General features: G+C 37.9%; 1 protein-coding gene across 1 annotated transcript in view; it reads left to right on the top strand.

The window, feature by feature from the left end:
- The window catches only part of ITGA9 (integrin subunit alpha 9), a 245,912-nt gene that overhangs the window by 20,922 nt on the left and 200,930 nt on the right, over window positions 1-24,060 (top strand). Inside the window, exons 4-9 of the mRNA XM_063304073.1 lie at window positions 1,379-1,502; window positions 7,457-7,524; window positions 11,896-12,025; window positions 13,644-13,729; window positions 18,707-18,775; window positions 22,506-22,643. Of these exons, the coding sequence (XP_063160143.1) occupies window positions 1,379-1,502; window positions 7,457-7,524; window positions 11,896-12,025; window positions 13,644-13,729; window positions 18,707-18,775; window positions 22,506-22,643 (615 nt within the window). The remainder of the gene's footprint in view (window positions 1-1,378; window positions 1,503-7,456; window positions 7,525-11,895; window positions 12,026-13,643; window positions 13,730-18,706; window positions 18,776-22,505; window positions 22,644-24,060) is intronic.

Raw genomic sequence — 24,060 nt, 5'->3', positions numbered from 1 at the left:
GTAGGCTTGTTCATTAAATGTTGGCCATGTTTCCTCTTATCCTGGAATCTGAAACCTATTTAATTAATAAACAGCATTAACACATTTTTCTGGCACAATGTGTTCGTTTGATTTTGGCTTAATGTGCTGTATCAACCCCATCCTTATAGTTTGTATGCTATAGATGTCCTTCTTCATCAGTATTTTTAAGTTAGGTTATTGGTGGAGGTGACTGGCATTTTCTCCTGATGTAGAAACAAGTAAATATTTTAGGAATTATAGCATTGGGAAGCTTAATTTACTTTGCCTTGTTTTAAAGGAACTTTTTATTGCTATGATTTATGTTGGCTGTATATTTTCCTTGTATTAAAAATTCCTTCTTTCTTGCATAAGTTTCCTTCTCCAGTTTCCTCTGGAGACTTGTAGAAATTTGGCCTTAATGTTGTATGTTGCATATGGAATACCATCCTCCAGTAGAACGTTTGCCTGTATTTTGTATTCATAGTGGAAATACTTCAGAAAAGAAGTTATTTCCTGAACATATAAAATATAAATATTTCATGATTGTTTTTTTAAAAAATCTGAATATAGAAAATGTATGGAATTAAAAACCCTAATTGGGGGCTGCTTAAAAGAGCAAAAAACCAAGTTCAGTTTCTTATGAGCTTGCTTATGTGTATCTGGCTATCAAAGGAGAGGGCCATTATAAACATGCTTTGTAGAATTATTCCATGTTCTGCCATAAAAGTTTTTTTATATAGGACTAAGGGTATCAGGAGGATTGTGTGATTAATCTCAGATCAGTAAATAAAATTATCTTTATGTTGTTGAATAGAGTATGCTAGAAAGAAATGAACCTGAAACCCATGGCCTACAGTTGTAGGAGTGGGCAAACTGTGGGTCAAGGATTCTGGTTTCTGATAGGAGAGATCCATCCACTTTTTGCATTGTAGGGTCAGGATTAGAAGATTAGAGGGTGAGGAGGAAAGTTTGCACCCACTTTTAGCTATGGCCCTACTCCTAATTCTTCTGCTGTTCAGCCCCCATCTGAGAAAAAGTTTGTCCAGTCATGGTATAAAGGAAGCATACTGACTGACTTGCATAAATTTTCTTCTGAGTCCAGCTCAACATCCATGTAGGGTTCTTTTGGCAGCAAAATGCAAGTGGTTTGCTACTGCCTTCTTCCAGGATTTGTTTCAACTTTCCAGCTTATTATTCATCTTTGGGATTTCCTGGTGGTTGACGTCCAAGCAGTAATCAGGTCTAATTTTGCTTAGCATTTCAAGATCAGCTTAATTTGTGTAGATGTTGCCACTTAGCTGGACATTTGTCCTACTACTTCCTGGAAAAAAATCCAACCACTAAAGCATTTTTTAAAGTGTTTCTTCCTTTTATTTAGGCTTGTGCACATCGTTGGAAAAATGTCTACTATGAAACTGAGTACATCCTTCCTCATGGCTTTTGCAACATCATCCCTCCCAACCTTGGGTCAAATGGTAAAAAGTTAATGCCTTGCTATGAAGGTAAGAGAGCATATTTATTTTTCCTTATCTGTGCGCTTATTTCACTGTTACATTCCCCCTGTTAATTATAGTTGTGACACTCAGAACATTTGTCATGCTGTCTTTCTCACGTACATATAAATTATGGTTTAACTGTAGTATTCCTGTATTCCTGTCCCAAAACAACATAAAGGAGAACTTTCCTCTACTTGGTGCTTTCCGGATGTGTTGGGACTATAACTCCCAGAACATCTGGAGGTACTGGGTTGGAGAAGGCTGATACTGAGAATAACTTTTGGTAGTTGCTATCCAACTGTTCCAGTCTGTCAAAGGCTTGGCTCAAACCTCCTCGGAAGGCAATATCAGTACCTGCTGTTCAAGCAAGATTTGGATGGCTGGGTTTGAAAAAGGCGATGCATTTTCAGATTTTAAAGGGTATGTTTTCTTTCATTCTATCCGTTTGTGTACAAATGTATAGAGTGTTGCACCACCTGTTAAATAGGGCCAGTTGTCTGTCTTGAATCGGTTAATTCCTTGCTCTGGCATGAATGCTGCTGTTTTGAATTCCACAGGCTGTGAAGGGAGTCCCAGCCCACTAACTGAAGAACTGTGTACTAAACAGCTGCAGGCTTTTTCAGTTGTGCCTGAAATCCTCTCCATTCATCTCTTTATGCAAAACCTACCAGCCCATGCTTATCGCCAGGGAACTGCAGTCTAACCATAAGTCCCTGTTTTGGTTGTATTCATTCCCTTCCTCTTCTCCTCCATTTCCTCCTTGCTTGCCTTGCCATCTTGATCTCCTTGGGCCACACTATGCATAATGAATTTCATTATCAGGGTCTCTCTTTTGCTTTTTGAATGTCGCTGTCTAATGCTAAATACCTTGCTGATAATGTACTCCGTCTTCTCCTCAATTAACTTAAGTATGATATAGCATAACCTCATTTTAGCCTTATCAGCCTCTGAAGTAGGCTAGTCTGTGAGACTACAGAAATGGAAATGTGAACCTTGCTTTTCCTCTCTTGGGTAAAAAAAAACAAAAAACTCCTAGGACAGCTGTCTCCAAACTTCTCTAGAGAATATTGAGGAGTAAAAACTATCCCTATGTCTTGCTGCTTGTTTGCACCAATTGCATTTCATTTTAATACTGCATCTTGATTTTATTGTTCTTGAGGGAAGTTTTATGTTTTATACATTTTACACTACTAAATAATATAAATAAATAAACCTGCAAACTCTCCATCTTGACTATTCTAAGGTCATTTCTCCACTTGTGACACACAGCATCTTCTGAAGTTATCCAATCTTCATTGTCCCTAAATAATAGTAATGATTCAGGCTTTGCATCACTTCAGTGATGACTGGGTGATGCTGTGAAGATGCTGTAAGTCACCATTGGGGAAATGGCCTTTAATTTCTAGATTCTGTTATTTGGACATAAGCTTCAGTTTGTACCATTTCATCTAGAATGGGGGACACAGTTGGGCGGAATTTCAGATTTCAGTTTAAAATGCTTCAGAAGCTGCATCTTCTTATGGCTTAAATGTACCTAGTAATGCAAGATACCCAATAGGTCAGTTAAGGAAGATGGGTGCCTGTCTAGACTTAGTAATTAGGTAAAAAATCTGGCATGTACTTTCTTGGATTTTCTGGTGTATCAAGAGGTAAAATTAGTTTGCTACTTTGAAAAAGGGTATCCGTTATGGAATGGATTGTACTAAGCCAAAATGTGGTTTGCTTGGATTTAGCTTAGTGTGATGTATATATCTACTCATTGTGGTCATGTAATTTATTGCATGGTGTGATATATGACTCCTATTGTGGCCTATTCAACACATCATGATTTAATACAGCAAAAAAAAACCCAACCCCACCAAAAGATCAATTCTTTTCCTCTGTAGTCAGAGCTAGAGATCTTTTGGAAAATCTCTTGTTCCTTATGACAGAAAATGAAATTGACTGGATTTATTTTGGATAGACCTTAGGAATGACTGTATCTTTTAATGCACGTGATTTTCCAGTGATTGCTTTTCCTCCAAATCCAGAATGTGCTCTGAGACAGTGGTGAAATAAAAGGCTTCAGAAAATAATTGGCAAGAATTGAGTTAAATTGGATTTTGCAATTGGTGATTGATGTTCTACGTTATAAGTTAACCTTTCTTTTTTACACATGCCAGTTAGTTAAGCTAGGAAAAATAGGGAGAAAACCATGTGCCTGGAATTTGTAACATTTTATATTTTTGATGATTAACAAACTGTTTGCAGACAACTGTTTGGAGTATAATTGTCTGCTTTTAGTTCCATTTTTGGAGCCATGAATTCAGCTCATCTTTAATAAAAGGAAAGGAAGCCATAAAATCCTCCCACTTGGAAGATTCTCTTGGTTAGTTTTTCCTTTCTTTTGGCTGGATCTGCTTTAAGGGCTGTACAGTATAAACTTGTATTACAAATGCAATTTCAGAGATAGAGATGAGCACAAATATGTGTGGATGTGCACATGTTTGGAATACAGAAACTTTATTGAGCAAAATAGCCCACTAACTCACTCTTAATCTGAAAATGTATCAGCCAGAAGTATTTATAAAAATAGAAGTGAGTTGACCCAAGATCAGTCAAGCAGTGGGTGGAAAATTGACAGATTTGGCATGGCTAGCATGCAGTTTATTGTGCTGGAAACTGGATTGAAAATTGGTGACTTGCTAGGTATGTGTCTCAAATGCTAAACTGTCCCTTCACATAGGATGACCAAACTTGCTTTTGGAGAATGCAGTAACATCCAGCTTTTAATTGTGGTTAATTAGCTGCATCTTCTACAGAGATGGCTGTAACAAATTGCTCAGAAGGAGTTGTGTTTTAAAATTAAGTAGATCTATTAAGTAATAGTTTTGTAGAAGACAGACCTCCACTTTATAGTCCTCAAAATTGCAGCATTTTTCATGCTCCTATCTTCTGTAGTGGTATTATTTCTGAGTGGGTAACCTACTGTAGAAATTTCATGTACAAATTTCTTCCTTTCTCCATCAGAGTTACAGTATCACAATATTAAATAAAGTTAAGCATGGACAGAGTTAAATTAGAATGATCAAGCATTGAGGTAGGTGCAGGTATAAATTTATATCATAGATAAATCCAAATAATAGGGATTTGGCCCAGTTTGCACTCAAACGTAGCAAGAGATGAGGGAAAAATGCAAGCCTGTGGGTCATTCCTGATCTCCTAACCCTGGTTAAAATATAGGCTTCCATTTGGAGAAACATTCCTATCAGTTAAACTCAGATGGATATCATATCTGGAAAAGATGTATAAACCTAGATGTTGTAATTTGTAAATCACAGCTAATGGCTTTGTATGTTATATGAGCTGTCAGTTATGGTTCATTCAACAAACCATAAAGTAAGACTTGGCTTAGTGTGATGTGCAAGTCTAGCTAAAGTCCTTTTTCAAATAATGGAACTTTATGAAATAACTTCAGAGTTCATTTAAATGATACGCAAAATGATGGAGAGTGGATTCAGGTGAGTTAGCACTATTCCCATCTTCATCACCTTCCTTGTGTTGGAAGGAAATAGTTGCAGCATCATTTAGAATCTTAATTTTCCAAGGTTTTCCCCCAAAGTTTAGGTAGTTATGAGGACAGTGAGGTGTGTGGGTAATTGCTCCCACCTTCCATCATTGCAGATATCATTTATGTATGTGTTGATTGGATTTATATACACGGCATATATATAGCACTCCCTTTCCTGCCCCCCCCCCAACCCTACATGATAGGTTGGGCATAGAGAAAGTGAGTTACTATGACTGAGGGTGGGCTAGAACTTGGTTCTCTGGTCCAATACCTTAGCCACTACAGCATGCTGGCATTCTCATTTGAATGCCTGAATAAGGTCCATAGTGGATTTAGTATGGCTGGGCTTAGCTGTAACTGAAATCTGTATGTTTTGCATATGGTGATAAGAGACAGCAACTTTTTAAAGCACTGACATTTTGGGTTGGTGAGCACATCAAGATTATTTAGTGTTCATGACAAATCTAACCAATCTGTTAACTGCATTTTTTGCAATGCAGTGCATCTTGAGAGCAGTAGCTTATGGAAGGCTGGTTAAAGTGGTTTTCAGTTTGGAGGTTTTAATGAAATGAATAGGTTTTTCCTTTTTTTTAAGATATTTTATTCAATTTAAGGAATCTTTTAATAAAAGTACTGACTAGTCCAGTTACTATTTCTTTCCTTCTTCTTTTGAACAGAGAATTTCTGAAGTGAGATTTATTATTCTTACAGTCTATCAAACCTTAAGGAATACATTGAGTTCCACACAGGACAATCTGCCAAGTAATTCCCTGTTCATTCCTTGCAATTTAGCAGTGGGTTGGTGGTTGGCAGTTCCAGAGAGTTACCAGGCTACATGATGGCTGTTTTCAGAAACCAAAGCACACTGACATTTCTCTGAATTCGTAGTTATCCTTGGGAGCATGTTGCAAGAAGCAGGAAGTGGGATTTCCCCCCCCCCCCTCTAATGGTACATTATTTTGTTTGCCAGGGATTTGAAAATCAAGTTCAGAAGCTGCTCAGACCAATTTCAATCTCTGGTTGAGACTGTGAGCAGTGAAGCATGAAATTCTTAGGGTGCATCTAAGATACACATTAAAACTGGTCTCATGTTGGTTTGACATATTTTCATTTTCTCCAAATAAATGTAGTGATATTGTGAGAGTTGGAGAAGTAACTGAAATGATTGTTTGCAGCTTTATGCCTTTGCAGAATTACATAATTCCTGGGGTATCTTGGTTTACTGTGCTCTCCATTACTGATTGGAAGCAGTTTCTGGAGCCATCTCTGTGCTGAAAGAACAAATATGAGAACTGGCTTAGTGTCACATGAATGATGGCTGGATGATGCTATAAGGCACTAGTGAGACATAGCCTTAGTTAAAAAAAATTGTCAATCAAAGTTTGTTGACTGTGATTTGCTCAGTAAACCATAATGGGCTGGAATCAGCCATTATGCTAACCATGGTTGACAGACCAGTATAGTTGCTTTCTCAGATCATACTGAGCTAAAGCAAGCAAACACATATTCCTTTGGTCAGCCGATAAGCCCAATCACAAGCCTGATGCATCTGAGTCTAGTGTTGTCTAATATACATATTGTAGCTGCCCAGAGTGATGTTCCTAGGTGAAAAGGTTGTATACAAATTAAATAAATAAACAAGAAATGGGCTCTGGAAGAGTTGGCTGGAATGTTTCTTCAGCCCAGGCCTGATAAACCGAGGACTTCCTTCTACCTTTCTTTGTTCACTGCTGTTTAATAATAGAAGTACTAATACTCTACGATGTAATAATGGTAGCAGTAATGTTGGTCATCCCCACTTGTCAATGTTCATGACACTTAATGGGCTAAGAGAAGTCCACAAATGGATCTTCTGTCCCCAAAAGCATACAGTCTAAATTGTTACAGTAGAGACAGAGAAATAGGATAAGATAAAGAAGAATTCAGTAGGCCAAAGGGAGAACTGAGGGAAGCAGCGGTAACAGAGTTAAAAGTTTAGACAATGGAGTTATGGGTGTTTTAGCCCTATTCTTGTTAAGTACTGACCAAGGATTATTCTTGCCAGCCTCCTATTAGCCTTTTAATTAAGTTTCTATGAGCAAATCATCAAGCTCCCTCTCAGTTGGACTTTTGTATTTTTTAGCTTTTTACTTCCCCCAGCATAAACAATCCAAAATATGTTTTCCTCAAACTTGGGAAAGCAGTTTTAATCTGAGAATGGTATTGTTTGGTTTGACAATAGCCAAAGAAGCCTGAGGTTTGCTGATGTCTCAGGTTTTGCTCTGCGGTGGACCTCACTGTCTCTCCTTATGACAGCATGTGTGGAATAAAGAGAAGGGGAGGACGCTGTTGAGTTGGGAACTACACATTTCAGGTGGAGACTGACATGACTGTATTTCTTTCTTCTCTCTTGATTTGTTTTCTGCCTTAGAATATAAGAAGAAATACGGTGAAGAGCATGGTTCATGCCAGGCTGGAATAGCAGGTTTCTTCACAGAGGTGAGTAGTGTAGCATAGTGTGAAGGCTTCGCCATTGAATAAAGAAGTGTTTGTTTACCTTTTAAACTTTGATTTAATTAATTACATATATACAGACATTATTATGTACATACATGCCATCACTCTATTCCCTTTCAGGATACACAGTGCAAAGTACAGAAAGGGAAGAAGAACTCCATATTCTTCCAAGTAGCTTTTACATCTGCTTTCCTCATCCTCTTTCCTAGATCAGTCTATCTCCTTTTCATATAGGACTCATACTTACTCTTCCTGCTGTCATTCGGCTTTCACTCTTGTTCCTTTTATTTCTTTTCGTTTCTTCCATGCCCACTTTTCCCCCAGTATCCTTTGCTGATATGTCAAAAAATGGCCTGTCCCAAATCAGAACCTAAAATAACCCTTGGTTCTTCATTAGTTTTCTCAGCTTCGCATTGTAAAATCTCATATAAGTCATGCTTTTAGATTTATATTCATTCCTTTCTCACGTACATGTATGAACAAATTTATGTTTAAATAGATGATTTTCTAGGCAGATATTCAACATTCACCATTCTAATTCATCCTTGGGTCTCCAAATGGCCCAGTAGCTTTTTCTGTACTTTCTTATCTCATTCCTACTCATCCATGTCTGTCATCTAACGATTATTTCCCCAGATTTCATTCATTTAGCACAATTTTCCTCAAAACTCACCTATTTTTTCCATTAACACCATTCTCTAGCAAGCATGTAAAACATGAAACTATTGACAGCCTATGGATTCCTACTTCATACACATCCATAGCAACTTACATAATACCAAACAATATATTCTGACATACATTTTAGTCCTTTCATTCATAATTAAACTTACACTGCTTCCATACATGTAGTCATATACTCCTCCTGCACAGGGTTAGGCCCCCTTTATTCACATCTGTTACAACCTTCACCTTTTTCTTAGTTGTGCACTCACACAATACATCTGTTTTATTTCCTCCATTTCCTCCATTAATTCACACTTTTACCATTTACTCCTCTTACATTTCAAGCTGCAATCTTGCATGGTCCTCACCAGTTGGTCTCATACTTACATCTACTACCCCTCATTTGTCAGCCTTAACCTACAAATCCTTTTTTAGTTAGAGAAGATGTAGACTGGATTACCAGCCTTTGTTGTACTGTGCCACATGCAGACAGTAAGGACACTCCTGGTCAGGCACAGCACATTTTGCCCAGTATGCTAAAAACCTAGTTTAACCCAAACATATTTACGTTAGTCATGCAACCGAGGATCTCTGATCTTGAGACTACTTTGTAACCCCATCTACAAAACTTAAGAATTCTGGTTAATCAAGGCTTGTATTAAAGAGTTCATTCTGTGTGCTTCAGCATAAAGTATCTCTTTCATGTCACCAAATAGAGTTGAAGAAGCAGCTAGGTACAGAGATGGGTGCCTGTAGCTCAGAACTGTCTATTTTGAGTGATAGTGGCTCAGATAGGGTTGAGAAAAGGGCATTTCCCACTTTTATCAGGATTGTACTTGGCACCTCTTACATTTAAAATAAGGCTGAGCAAGGTTCCTTGGGCCAGCACACCCTTTACATGTAGAACATCCTAAATTCAGTTTTGAAACCTCTCTATTTTTTAAAAAGTCAGGCAGTATGAGAGATCTGAACAGCTCTTCTCAGTCAGAAAAGACATGCTGGATTTGATGGACAAGGCCTTTGTCCTGGTATCTTTTCGGAACCAGGAATGAGATACTGGACCATTGTTGTTGTTTTTTTATGGCAGCCATATGGCTTTAGTAATGTCTAGCTCTGACATGGCCATATCTAATTTTCAAGGCAGCTTGAAATTTGGCCTGGTTGGTTTAATCACTCTGGATCTGGTAAACAAAACTTACGCCATGGTGTTCAAAATGGTCCAGTGGGATCTTTCCAGGTTAATCTGAAATGGGTGGCAACCTTTGCGATAAAGTGTTTGATCATCAGTGCAGTGTCAGCAGCAGCTGTTTCCTGGCTTGTCAGCAGTATCAAGCCTGCTTCTTTTCCCATGCTCTGAACTCCCCTTGCCTGTTCCTCATTCAGAAGGTGGCTTTGAACTTTCAGCGCACAGCCTCGAGCATTAGCCAGTTCACAATGAGCAGGAAATGTAGATAAATGGTCTCTGGGTCAAACAGGCAAGTGCCTAATATAGGAGCACTCAGTCCTGCTTATTCTGTTTTCTGTTCAGAAATGAGAAGGTTACCCTGGATGATAGCCACTCACCAAAATATTGCATCTTTAGTTGTTTCTGTTTACATACTGTATATTAAAGCAGCCATGCCCATTGACCTGCAGCCAGTTACTTGGTCTGGCAGAGAAGAGAGAGACAGCTTAGAGGACTCAGTAATGTGGACTCTTGTGAGGGCTTGTGAGGATTGGGGATCATGGACAAAGGTGGCTTAAAAAGGAAACAGGTTTTTCTTTTTCTTGCTACCATGTCTTAGTATTTATGACATACTCTGCATAAATAAATCGCTATTCCTCCCAGCGCAGGTCTTTAGTCTAACTAAACTTAGTCTAGTTTAGGCTTGCTCCTTTTGAGCACAGACTTCATATATGCCTTTGATTATATGAAGGGAATTAACATGAGCTGCTCTCAGTCCTAGTTGTGGAAGGGGAATTGACTGGTTTAGTACAAGTGAGTTTTCATAGACAAATTTGAGGGCAGGAAATTGCATTTTATTTTGTTTTATTTTATATTGCTTAACATTAATTCTGTTTTATGCGTGAACCTTTTTTGTAGTCAGTACATTAATTCCGAAGGTGAATAGGTATCCACTTCCCCTGTAGTTCAAACTGGAGATTGGCATAGGAGCTGGTGACTCCATCCTTCCTCGGTTCTCATCTAGATCAGGATCTGGGCAGTTTATGTCATGACATTGCCCCTCCTCCTGAGCAGACAAATGTTTGCCTTGTTGATCCTAAAGAAACCTTTGCCTGCTATGCTGTTTCCTCTGTTGCTGCAGTTTTAGGGCTGATAGGAAGTGGGGGAGGGGAGCTAGTACCTGACATGGAGACTTGTAGCAGAGTGCAGAGTTAGCCTTGACAAAGGGATGCAAGAGTCATTAGGGGAACTGGAAGAGAAAAGAAATGACAATTTAGTCCTGGGAAAGGAGGGAGCATAAAAAGATTCAAAATAACCCGCTTTGATTTTATTTGGTAGAAGAGGAACGGGAGGGAAGCTGTAGCAGGACTTTGCAATTCTGTTATGATACTGTACAACAGTAAAATAGATTTCCTGTAATCATTGCAGTTTCTATTTCCTGACCTGGCCTCCCCCAAAGGGCTGACAGAGACCCGTGAGCAGTGGCTGCTATATCTGGATTCAAAAGCTTATCAGGGTTCTCGGGGCTTAGGAATCTGGTGCGGATCCTGCTCCCCCCATTCATCATTTGAGGTGGTCCCAGGTCTTTGGAGTCCTAATCATGAGATAATTGCTTCCAATCTTTATGGTATGAATATTTGAGCACATTATGAGCCCAAAAACCCTAATCTTGGTCCATTTCTCTATGAACCAGCCAGTCTCAGCTGAGGATACATTTGATCAATTGTCTTAATTAGAGATGAATTCAAATAGTGGAAGCTTGGAACAAGATGTGTTGTTCTACATTTTCTAAGGGGAAAGGAAAGGAAAGGAAAGGAAAGGAAAGGAAGTTAGTTCTCTAAATCACTTTGAAACATGTTAGTGATTATGACTTTTTAACTCTATTTGTATGGATTACTAAACCAGAAAGTTGCCTCACTGTTTTGTTTGTTAGAATGTTGAAACTTATTTTAACTGCTTCTCAATAAACAGTATTTGTATTTCTAAATTAATATATATATATATATTTCCACATTGATTGATTGATTGATTGATTGATTGAAAGCATTGATATGGCCATCCAATGACAGTGTGGCTCTGGGTAGTGCACAAAGAAAGAAATCAAAACCAACAGATACAAAAGCAACACATATAATTAAAAGGTAGATAATAAAAGGTACCTATCTAAAACGGTATCTATATAAAAGATAGATACTAAAGGGTGAATATGGCTGAAGTATACAATATCTCATGGGGCTGTGCTCATTCTGGCCCAAAGTCCTGGGGGAACAGCCAGATCTTAAATGACTTCCTAAAGGCCTTCAGGATCAGGATGTACAGTATGTTGGGGTGGAGTGGGGTGGGGTGGAGTGGGTGAAGATTATTCTATTACACTCTTTTCTACATTTTCAGAGCTTTCATTTCTGTGACTTCAGTATTTTTAAATATTTTCTGTTTCTGGGTTTAGTTATGCCTGAGGAATCTCAAAGATTTATTTCCATTGACTCTAGAGGCTTAACATGACAAAATTCTTCTTTTGATAGGAGTTGGTTATCATGGGGGCTCCTGGGTCTTACTATTGGACAGGAACTATCAAAGTATTGAATCTCACTGATAATACCTACTTCAAACTGAAAGATGAATCTGCGATAGCCAAGCGCTACATATATCTAGGTAAGCAATGTAGATTTCCAAATTGTTACTGGTTTTAAGTATTGATGGTAGATTGATTCCCATATACATAAATATGAAGCCAGTGTAATCTAAGAATTCTGGAATTCTCAGAGGTGAGAACTCCAGGAATTACAGCTCTGGAAGGCTGGGATTCAAGAACTCTTCTGCTCCCAGCCCTGGCAACAGATGTTGTATGTGTACATTATCAAATCTGGTGACCTCTGGATTGAAGGACTTGTAGCTGCTTAAAAAGTCTTTGTCAGGAAAATCTTAGCACCCTCAAACAACTACAAATCCCAATGGGAACTAAGATTGATGGAAAGTCATTTAGTTTGTAATACATATGTGGTCTTGGTCTTAACCTATGGCTTTTGTTAAAATCATCATAACATGTTTGGAAAATGAATAAATGATCCTGACTTAAAGAAGTCTTTTTCAGTGATTTATAATTCCAATGAAAATCTGCCAGGGTAATAGGGGAATGTAGGCATTATTCATTAATAACTGTTAGAAACTTCTATTTAAAAATGCAGTCAGCACCACAAGAGAAATGTTAACTCATATAATGGCTTCTGTCCAGTTCTTAGTGACCAGTTGTGCTGATTATGGCAGATCTCCACTTTCCTTAAGTATTTGGTGTGTTAAGACCTCATCTGTGCTTTTAAGAAAGGACACTGGACCTCCTTTCTTCAACTTACTATTGCTTGTTTGTTTCTTTGATTAAAAAAAGACGCAAAGGTTTTTCCTTTGAAGAAATCTGAAAGTTGACATTTAGAATGCAGGTAAAAGGCCTATAATTCACAGTGTGAGGAGACCAGGGGGCCTTTCAAGCGTGACATGATGGCTTTACAACGGAAGGGAGTTGAACATTTCCCATTATACAGTGTTCCTGTCTCATAATGTATTGTTTTTAGAGTGGCAAATAGAACCACATTATTGATCTTTCAAATAAATCTCTTGCCTCTTTCTGGTATATTTTGTTTTATTTTTTTTAATAATCCAAGCTGACTTGTTGGATTCCTTCCTTTCTTCCACATACTATTATACTTTCTAGTTTCTATACTTTCACTAAGAAATATGTAAACATTTTAACATGTCCCTACTACATGTAGTTGCAATTTACTCATATACTGATATTGTGGTGCATAAATTTGTACTTGGTTTGGGAAGAGCTACACAAAAAACAAATCAGTAATGTGGTAGAAATTATCTTTTTTACGCCATGCGTGTGCTTTTCAGTTTTAGTACTCTTCTTCCCTTTTATATCCCTGCTTTTAATTTTTTTAATAATAAGTACCACCTTTTCTGATACCTTTTCTGGCTTAAATTTTTCTTCTTGTGACCTACATGTCCCTGCTTACATCTTTACCACCTTATCATTAGGTAAAGACGAGCAAACCAGCCAGTTGCTTGTCATTCCAAACCTCGAAAGGAACAGTGTTCCGGAAAAATAAGCCTCTTATAGAATTTGAAGGTGTTTTGCTTCAGTTTAATGACTGAAGGGGAAAAAATGCTTTTATCCAGATAGATGACCTATGCCTTGGACCCATTTCCTTTCTTGCTGATATTTTTGGTCATTTTTCTCTCTGCTTGTTCACCCTAAAAATGCCCTGCTCAGGATATGCAGTGGTAGCAGGTCACTTCTCTCAGCTGATGACCACGGACGTCGTTGGAGGAGCTCCCCAGGATGGCGGCGTTGGAAAGGTTTGGTTGTTGATCAAACTTCAGCTCATAGTTCATCCAGAAGAAAATGGATGGGCAAGAAATGTGGGGCTGCAGCAATTTCAGCAACTCCTGGAAAGAGTTTATTGGCAGTAGCTTAGAAAGAGGATAATTAATAATATCTAGTGGAGGGCTATTTGGTTTTGTCCAACTCTTCCCTTCTCCTGTACTCCAACTGTCATTGTTCTGAGAATCTCTTCACCTATTTTTTAGAGCAGCAGCAGGAGGACAAACGTCCCTTTTTTGAAACCACACAATCCATTTTAAATTCAAGCTGTTGTTACCATTTATATAATCATTTTTGATAAACTCTTGGTTTTGCTGTAGCCTAGAGCAAAGGTTTAGGAAGTCTTTATATTATCCAATTCTTATTTCTTATTCAAATTGTCAGTGATTTTTCATAGACTCTAGCAGAATTTCCTTCTTAATCTAGTTCCTACTTCTGATGTCCTAATAAGCCTTAGATTACCATCCTTTTGAAGGGAGTCCAACCATAAAAGATTGCTACTGTGATGCATTCTGTATGTCTGTGCAAAGACTACACTTATGTCTCACCCTAACCTATAGAAATATTTTGTATATGGCAAATAATTATTACCAACATTATACCAGAAAGACAGTCTCCTCCTGTATGAACTTAGCCACACAATGGGTTTAGTATATTCTTAGCTTTTTAATACATGCAACTTTTGTAAGTGGTATCCTGAGTGAGTGTCATTGCACTGCATGTACCTTCTTGTTGGTGGGATGTGAAAAATAGTGTGTTGGCTTGCAAGATAGTCTCTTGATTAGAATTCCAGCTTACATAAAATAGTGTGATGATGCTTGTGATAAAACTAGACTTTGCTTGCGCTTGTGGTATACTGGCTAAAATGTGCCCAAACTGACCAAGACTGTGCTTACTGTTAACAGGGAATGCTGCATGGTGCATGGGGATGACTAAGCCCAGTAACTTAGTCTACACCTTCTCTATCTTGCTACAATACATTATGTGAAAGCTTTGATTGACCAGTGTCATGATGCATGGTAGAGATCAATATCTGTGGGCCTATCTGCTAGTGATAATGACATCTGGAAGACTGAGACTTGGAATGTGAGAGGAGTAAATAATAAAGGATACAAATCAATGAATGAAATGAGTGAAGGAAAATAGACACACCATATAACTGTGAAACTAAGAAATGGGAATGATGTAATAAATCTGAATGAAAGCAGTGAAACCTTTTGAATGGCTGAATACAGGTACGGAAGCAAAGTTATAGATTTATTTATGAGTAAAACGGCTAAAATGTTTGTCAGAAACCATGATTTGATATCTTCTAGGTTGTGGATGTATATGAAATAGGAATTAGTTGATGATGGTTGCATGTTGTGCTGTAATGAATGGTGATAATAGAAGAATCAGAGATGAGTTTGAGAGAAAATTGTGTAACATTCAAAATGCATCAGATCTAGGGAAAATTTTTTCTGTTGGTGTGAATAGGGATAGATGAATAGGGAAAAGAGAAGCGAGTATAGCAAGAGTGAGTGGGCCACTTAAAGTCCCAAGAATTAATGAGATGATGACTATTTGGTGTGCATTCCTTTAAAAATGTTTGTTTATTTTAAAAATTTGAGTGTAAGACTGATCATGCATATACTTGGAAAAGGAATGAATGAAAAAGCATGACTGATCAGATTTTATGATCAAAGTTTAAGAGAATTACTGAAAGATACAAGGGTAATGAGAGGTTCTAACTGGGACAGATATTTGGTAGTTTCAAGAGTAGATCTTGAGGAAAAATGGATGTGGAAGAAAGAAAGAAAAAGAATGAACATAAAATGGCTGCAAGGAGAGAAAGCACATAACCTGTGTGGGGAAAAAAATTAGAAAAAAATTGATTTACCAAGAGAATGAATGGAAAGTGAAAGAGGATGTGGAAACAGTTGGGAGCAGATTGAAAAGAATTATGGTGCAGAAAACTAAAAATATGGGGGTGAGAAATTAGGTATATAAGAGAAGGATCGCTGTAAAAATGAAAGGTATTTTATAAAGTTTATAGAATGAAAAATATAGTTACAACTAGACAACCCTGTGATCTGTTGAGTCATCCTTTGAGACAAAGGTAGTGCAGTCTGATGTGACCAGAACGAACATTAAGTTTTAGGGTGACCATATTTTTTTACCCCTATGTTGGACAGTCCCATGATCATCTGAGAAGAGTATATATCATAAATAGAAAAACTTTAGTGGCAAACAAGCTTCAGTAATAGTATTTACTTATCTAAACAGATAAACAGAATGACCATGGGCAGGCAAAAAAGCAGTGGGAGCGGGAGTGACATCTGATTTCCTGCTGGCTTCCCCATTGACTTTGCTTGTAGAAAGCTGGCAGATAGTGTTGGAAATCATGATCACGTGACCATGGGGACACTGCAATGGCCACAACTTTGTGAATAAAACTGATCTGAACATTGTGGAAATTTCAATTCCACAGGAGTAATGGGTCCCGGATTTTTTAAAGCATTCTTTAAGTTAGGTACCCTGATTCAAAAATTGTGGTATAATGCACCATTTGGGCTAACTTGAGGGTACAAACAGACAAACAGGTAAACACAATGAGGGTTTTAGAAGTATATAGATGAATAGTCAAAGAAAGCAAGGAATACTTAAAAGAGGAGGGAGAATGCAAAGCAATTTTGATGGAAATTAAAAAGAAATGGCAGTGGATGAAAAGGGCTAAACAAGAAGCCTCTGGAAGAGGGAATAGAATTAAAAATAAAAAGTGTTGAAATGATTTAAGATGAGGAAATGTTTCAGAAAGAAGTATAAGAATGATGATGATATGTTGAAGAATGGAATTGAAATATATAAGTGTTAGTGTCCAAGAAAAATCATAAGGAAATCATAAATGTTGAGAGATGTTAAAGCTTTTGTGTAGAAGGTACAAATGAAGCAGCAGACTTATATGGATATAATTTGCTTTTGGCATCTCGTAGCACCTTTTATGACTAACAGATTTATTAAAAGGCTTACACTTTTGTGACATTTAGTTTTTTTGTTCACTTTGTCATATGAAGTGCATTTGCATCTGATAAAGTGAGGTGCAACTCACAAAAACAAGCTTTTTAACAAACATTGTTAATTGGAAAAGGTGCTACTAGATTGCTTCTGATCTTTTGCCAACGAAAGAATAACATGGATCTCCTGCAATGATTGCTTATGAAAAGTCTATGTGCCTGGTTTAATGTGTGCAGGAAGAGTACCTCTGTGCTTGATGATTGGAAGAATGCTATTACTTTTCCCCTATAGAAGAGGGAAAGTAGGAAGAGTAAATGTAAAACTACGTGACTTAGTTTGTTAAGTGTAACTGGGAATGTGTTTGGCAGAATTCTGATTGAAAGGGTACAAGAAGTGACAGGGAGTAAAATTTCATGCCTGGAGGGAGTTGTGCAGACCAATTTTTGCTCTTTCTCTGACAAATATATGAATGATAAAGTGAATAAGTTGGAAGTATCAAATGTTTTGTGCAAATATAATAGAGTTAAAGTGGATTGCTTAATAAGAGCAATATATGATGGGGAAAAGGCAGGAATGAAAATAAATACAACCCTTAGTGAATGGTTCAGCTATAAAGGTATTTTTGGAACTGGAGAGATATTCAAATTCTAACCAGCTGGACATTATCAGTTAAGAGAACATACTCCTCTTCATTTCTCACAGGAGCCATGAGTAAAAAACCTCCACTTTAGGATGTCTCTACCTTAGGAACCTGGGAGATAAATTGAATTCTAAAAGGGGAAATAATCCAGTTGAGATTTCAGTAAGTTTATCCTATCCTCTTTCAATAAATTTTGACAAAGAAACTTTAGAAGAATCTCACTTTCTATATATGTAGGGCATCCAAGAACTCAACATCAGCAGGTAGTGCAACAAGGAAGCATGAGATCCTCTTTGGCTGTTCAAAATATTTAAGGATAAATGTGTAAGGCAGGCTTGTGGTGATGTTAGAGCTGTGTTAGGTTGGGCCATGATGCCTTGTTTTTAGGTCTAATCTTGAATGATTTGCAGCAAATACTAGATTGTATGATGCAGTGAGGAAAATGGATGTGAAAAGTAATTTATCGAAGACCAAGGTAGTTGTGTTTGTCAGGAAATGCTAAGTGAATGAATGCAAATTATATATAAAGAAAAAACTAGTGGCAGTAGATGAATTTGTTTATGTTGGGAATGGGAAACTGGAGGGAGAGATTTTAAGGCATCTAAATGCTGGTGAAATGACAGTGTGTAGTAGGTTGTGGATGGTCTACTGCAAGGAATGAATGATGAAACAGGTAAAAATGGCTGCATGTAAAAGGGTGATCTCCCCTTTCATATATGAAAGTGAAAGTTGAGTGTATCAGGAGAAACATAAAATCAAGTTGAATACAGTCAGAATGGTATATTTAAACAAGATAAGATAGGGTCAAAAAATGAATGAGTGCTGAATGAATGTGAATTGAAAAGAAAAATGAGTGACCAGCATAAAAGAGGTACATTGAGATAAATTATTGAGGACTGAATCGCAAAACAACTATATGAAGGAAGAATGAATGGGAAAGGGGAAGACAAAGTTGTGGTTGGTTGGAGTTGATCAGATCCTCAGAAAGAAAGCGAAAAGACATTTAAAGAACAAAAGACAATTATGAAGCAATGAAGCAGTGGTATAGGCATGGTAGAAGCAAGGATGGTTCGTAGGGATAGAAAGAATGGTACGGTATAGTGAATGTTTTGGTGTAAACTTGATTTAGCTCTATTTCCTTCTCTTTTTCTCAATCTCATTTGGCTTCCTATATTTTATGCCTTTTCTGCACTTTGTATAACATTGCTTACCCCAAAAGAGTGTAGCATGATAGGCACATTGGTATGCATGTATTATGTCATTTGATCTAATTATATTGTGGATAGAACAATTACTTTGTTGTTTTTTAACTTCATAGGTGTACATATTCCGCACAGATAGGAATTCTGGCTCTCTGGTAAAAATCTTTCAGGCTTCTGGTAAAAAGGTGAGTAACCCTCAAGCAAAAATACATTTCAGTACAATGAGCTTTCATGGCTGATATCTGTTGGGCGGTCTTGGGCTTCATAGTTTAGTGAGCGTGGTCTGGAGAACAGATTTCCTGACATTTTGTCAGCAACTGTGGCACAGCATCAGAGGCTGTGCGGCATACTGGTTTGCCTCTGAAGATGCCAGCCACAGTTGCCAGTGAAGCCCAAAACTGCCCAAAAATATATTTGTTGTTTTTGTGTTTATACATTAAAGGGTTCTTGTCTAACTCTTATTATAGTTAGGTTGCTCACAAGTACAGTGTCTAACTCTTATTATAGTTAGGTTGCTCACAAGTACAGTGACCTCAGGGCGAGAGTTTTCTCATTTGATCCCATTTCTTTCTTCATACTGCAATTTCCTGAGTGGAGAACGTATTTAAGGAATACATGTGTTGTATCCATATGACCATGCATTATAATCTGCTGGTAGATTTTTGTCATCTTAGTAGGAACTCTTTTTGCAAATGCTATCAAACCTGTTAAGATGAAAATACCTCTTTATTTGTAAAGTCTATGGTATCGGGTAATAGGAAATTATGCAAAAGTTCTGCCAGTTTCAACAGGACCATGTGGCACCCAGATGAGACTTTTAGTAACATGACCCCTGATGGACTTGTACACTGCTAGACCATTCTCTGGCTATTTGCAGGGTGATGCATAGTTACACTGCAAAAACAATTCCAGGAGCTTACTTTTTATGATGTGCTATTACGGTGGCACAGACAATCTGAAGTAGTTGACTCTTGAAAATTGGAAATGAATTGCTAATTAAAGTTGACAGATGTGAATAGCAAAAAGTTAAAGTTCTCACAGTAACATTAGGTTTTCTCTCTGGGCAATCCTGTGACAGCCAGATAGCAATGGTCTTTTCCTTCATGAAATTGCTATAATCCGGAGTGACATATTATTCAGATATTTCATTCATACTTTAGGAAATTAAAATAACACTGCTGTATGCAGTTGCAAAGAAAGAAGAATCCACACAGAGGATTAAATGCTCACTGTTTGACCAGCAACCCAGAAAAGCAAACAGAATTAGAGTTCTCAAGTTGATCCTTGCCTTTTAGTTTCTTTCCATCTTCCTGCAGTGGCTTATAAAACAGTGCCTGCGACTTTTCAGTACTGAAAGGTCAATTTCGATTCAACTATGAAAGGCAGGGTTGCTGCTGCATGATTGATTTAACCCATTGGCTGAAGTATTGGCTCAGTTTGGTTGAAGAAAAGTTGGGTGACTAAATTAAGGAGGAGCAGAATCACAACTCTTTAGACATTAAGCAGCCTCTGTAAATAGTTTCTGAAAGCGCAGTTTGCTGATTCTACTTTTGGGTCAAATATAGCTTGTATTTGCATAGCACAATAACACGTGATAACCTGATCAGTCATTTATTGAATTAACCCAGTTCCTAGATTTCCATAACACACTGAACTACTAATTAAGCACGCTAGCTGGATATGCATGGCCTACTTAGAAATAAATGATCCAATTATATTTTGGCTCAGTGAGTTTTGTGCAAACCCAACCAGGGTCATAATATGTGGTATATAGGCACCAGATGGTCCCACTTTCACAATGAATGAATAAGGGATACAAGCATTTCTTGACAAAAATTCAAAGCACATATACAATTCAGGGCAGATTCTTACGTTCAGAGTGCCTCATGAAAACTGCATAAAATGTTTCCATGCTGTATATCTCCAGTTCACAGCACTTCATCCCATAATACAGAGAGAGTCTCTGTAAGTGCTGTTTGATGCCGCCGCCACCACAGGTTTGTGTTGCTGTCATAGAAATTCTGAAGCCAAGTCACCTGGTGTGTGCTCTCTTCAGCCTTAGAGCTGCCACATAGAGCCTTCCATCCTTCCTTCCTTTTAAGCCACTTCAATCCAAATTTTCTAAATAACATAACAATTGCCTATTATAGTAATTAGGTTTTCAAAAATAAATCAGTATAATAAAGCCAATTGACTTGGTACCCTCTTACCAACTATGGGTGCAGCTAAGTTATACTTCCATTCCATCCTCAAAGGCTGTATGGAAAAGAAAGATATTGACAGCCTTCTGAAATACCAATAGGAACGGGGCGTCCTTGTCTCTAGGGGTAGGTTGTTTCATAGAAGGGGAGGCATTGCAGAGTGGGCTGTTCTTTGGGTCCCTTCTTGCTCATATTCCCAGAGGAGACAGTTCTAACAGGCCCTCTCTCTTGGTTCTTACTAGATGGATAATTCCACTTGGAGCAGACTGTCTTGTAAATAACCAGGTCCCAAAACTTTTAGGGCTTTATAGGTAATAATTAGCATCTTAAATTTCACCTGGACATTTACAGGCAATCAGTGCAATTCCTGAAAAAAATGATATCACATGGGTAGATCAAGCATAACCTGTAACTATATCAGCAGCTGCATTTTGAACCATTGGTAGCCTTAGAATTGTCCTCAAGTACATCCCCATTTAAAACAACTTACAATAGCCTAGATGTGAGGTGACAAGTGCATAAATTTCAATCCAAATTTTCTAAATAACATAATTGCCTGTAAAAGTTCAAAAATGTGACCCTGCTTAATATTTAAAATTCTTTAAATGTCAGTATTTAAAATGATTGGGTGGAATGAACTTTTTCTTGTGGGGCAGTAAAACTAATTATGCTCACAAGAGGTTTTTTTTTTTAATATTTGGAGTTTCTCACACCCTCCCATTTGCAGGGACATTGACTTCAGTGGACAAAAAAGAATGGAGAAAAAAAATTATATTGACACAGGATGCAGTGAGAAGAAGGTTGAGCTCACATGAGTATTCTGCCCTTGGGCTTTTAGGCTCTTATGAAGGCCCTTATTCCATGGCATCTTGAAACTTCTTCATTAAGTTAATTTGCCACGGACTCAATCTTCAGGTGAACTCTTGAGCTGATAATAGTTTCCAGCGTTACTGAATCGTATCAGTGCATCCCTAGATGTAATTTGCCTGCCCCAGCTCTAGCTTTCTGCTCTTTCTCTATGAATAGTCCTGGCCTAAAATTCTTTCTTTTAACTATGTTGAAGTTATCCAAGTTGCTTGGAATCTGTTAGAGAATGGTTTAACCAGTATCCAGAGGGTGTTTTTTACACTGTATTGGTTTGATTCTTTCGCAAAAGATGTGCTACATGTACACTGAAATGTTCACAGACATAAGTGAATCATCACAATCACTGCAGTAGTCCAGGTATATTTAAAGCAGGGATAGGAAAGCCTTAAGAAGTGGCAAAATTACAATTCTCAATGGTCCGAGCCAGTATGGATAACAGTGAGGGAACTAGGGGGGGCAAATCAGTATTTTCTGAAAGGCTAAAGGGGTCCCACCATTGTTTAAACTGATTACTATTGCTTGAAGTATAGCACAGGGTGGTGGTTGTGGGGAAATTGAAGTGGGGGTGCTGTCTATAGAGCCTTGCGCTCTAAAAGGAATAAGCTAAAAGGAATAAATAGCATAAGCTAGAACTTAAAGGTGTGAGGCTTTTAAAAACAACAACAACAACAAGAGCAGCTGTCCTGTCCAGTTGATTTTAGAAAACTCTTGCAGCTGGCATTTTACAGCTGCTGGGTGTGAGAGCAGTTAGTTGCAGTTTCAGTTGCAAAGCAAGAAAAGCATGTGTGATTTCCTCTTGTGTGTGGGCAGATACTGAATGCTTTGTTGTGACTCGGCTTGGTTGCAGATGGGCTCTTACTTTGGCTCCTCCTTATGTGCAGTTGATCTGAATTCTGATGGACTTTCAGACCTCCTGGTGGGAGCGCCCATGTTCTCTGAGATCCGGGATGAAGGTCAAGTCACTGTCTACCTCAGCAGAGGAAATGTAAGTATGTGAAAGAGCCAAGTAAATGGCTGGGGGAAATCGTTGTGATAATTACCACAATCTCGCTGTATTATGCAAATTTGGTTCCAGGGCATTGAGCAGATGTGGGACTGCAATTTTCCCATTTCTGCTTAAGATATAAACCAGTTTTAACAAAACAGGGAGAATGCACGTGTTTTTATTATCTCTTGGAATATTATAAAGTCTGCTTAAATTCCTTCTGGCACAAGAGTAGACATATCTGTTGTAACACAAGCAACGGGGTACTGTGACACCTCTATAATTTATTATGAAATCACGTTTCACAGAATAAACTCATTTCTGAGGTCTACAATCTAGATTATTCTTATTATTGCTACACTTGTCCCATTATTACTATACTTTCCATTTGAAAAAAATCTCAGGCAGCTTCTAAAATGTAATAGGACCCTGTATAGAAAAGCAAAGAAATACATTCTCTCATAATGAAGGTATCCTAAAAGAGCGCTGAAAAGTTTAGAACACATTGAAAAACAAAGATGGAGCCAGGCAGACTTCCTGTGAGAGGGACTGCCTCTTCCACTGTGTCTTCTAATGGTGGAGACAGTGAGAAGGTTTTAGAGGGCTTGTCTGTACGAGTATCTGAAAAATTAGGTATAGATGTGTGTGAGTGTTTATGAATGAATGGGGGAGAGAGAAAGTCCCCTAAGGCTTAAAGATCATTGAACATAACTGAACGTTTTGCAATATAGGCCAGTTCCATTCTTGTTATCAAGGATTCTGATATTTGAACTGGGAACCCTCAGGGCATGAGGTTTAGAACAAATGAAGGAAACCATCATGAAGACTGTGTGTTGGAAGAAATGCAGCAAGAGATAGCAAAATACAAAACTATGGATTGGCCCAGTGTTACATAGAAGCCTAGATTTGTCTTGGTCCACTCAGCAAATTTTTTTTGCTGTACTGCAACCTAATTTACTAGCTCCAGAAACTTTTTACTTTGGATCACATACTCCAAAACTACAGTTGTATACATACATGACCTTACTAGGCCCAGTCTCTCATTACAGTCAGTATTTGCCATGATTAATAAAGCTGGATAGTTGTAGAAATGGTATTACTCAAATGAGAATGGGAATGTTCCCATCTAGTGCTAAGCCAAAAAGTATGACTTTGACAAGCTGCAGAGTCAGTGGGTGGATTTTGGTAGCCCACTAGTAGCCTGCTTGCTTGGTCGTTCATAGGACACAGTAAGTCAGCCGGGTAACTTTGTATGAGAAAACAAAGGTGGGATAGATGAGATCAAAGAGATTATTAGGATGTGCCTGGAAAAATTGCAAGTTATTATTAAAGATGCATTGGGATAGCAAACATTTGACTTGAGAGTATATGACTAAGTTTGATTGGCATCTGATTCCAAGATTGATGCAAAATACGG

Source organism: Candoia aspera, chromosome 4 (genome assembly GCF_035149785.1).
Source record: "Candoia aspera isolate rCanAsp1 chromosome 4, rCanAsp1.hap2, whole genome shotgun sequence".
NCBI lineage: Eukaryota > Metazoa > Chordata > Lepidosauria > Squamata > Boidae > Candoia > Candoia aspera.
Note: the sequence above shows the minus strand (reverse complement) of the source record. Positions and strands in the feature narration are given on the sequence as shown.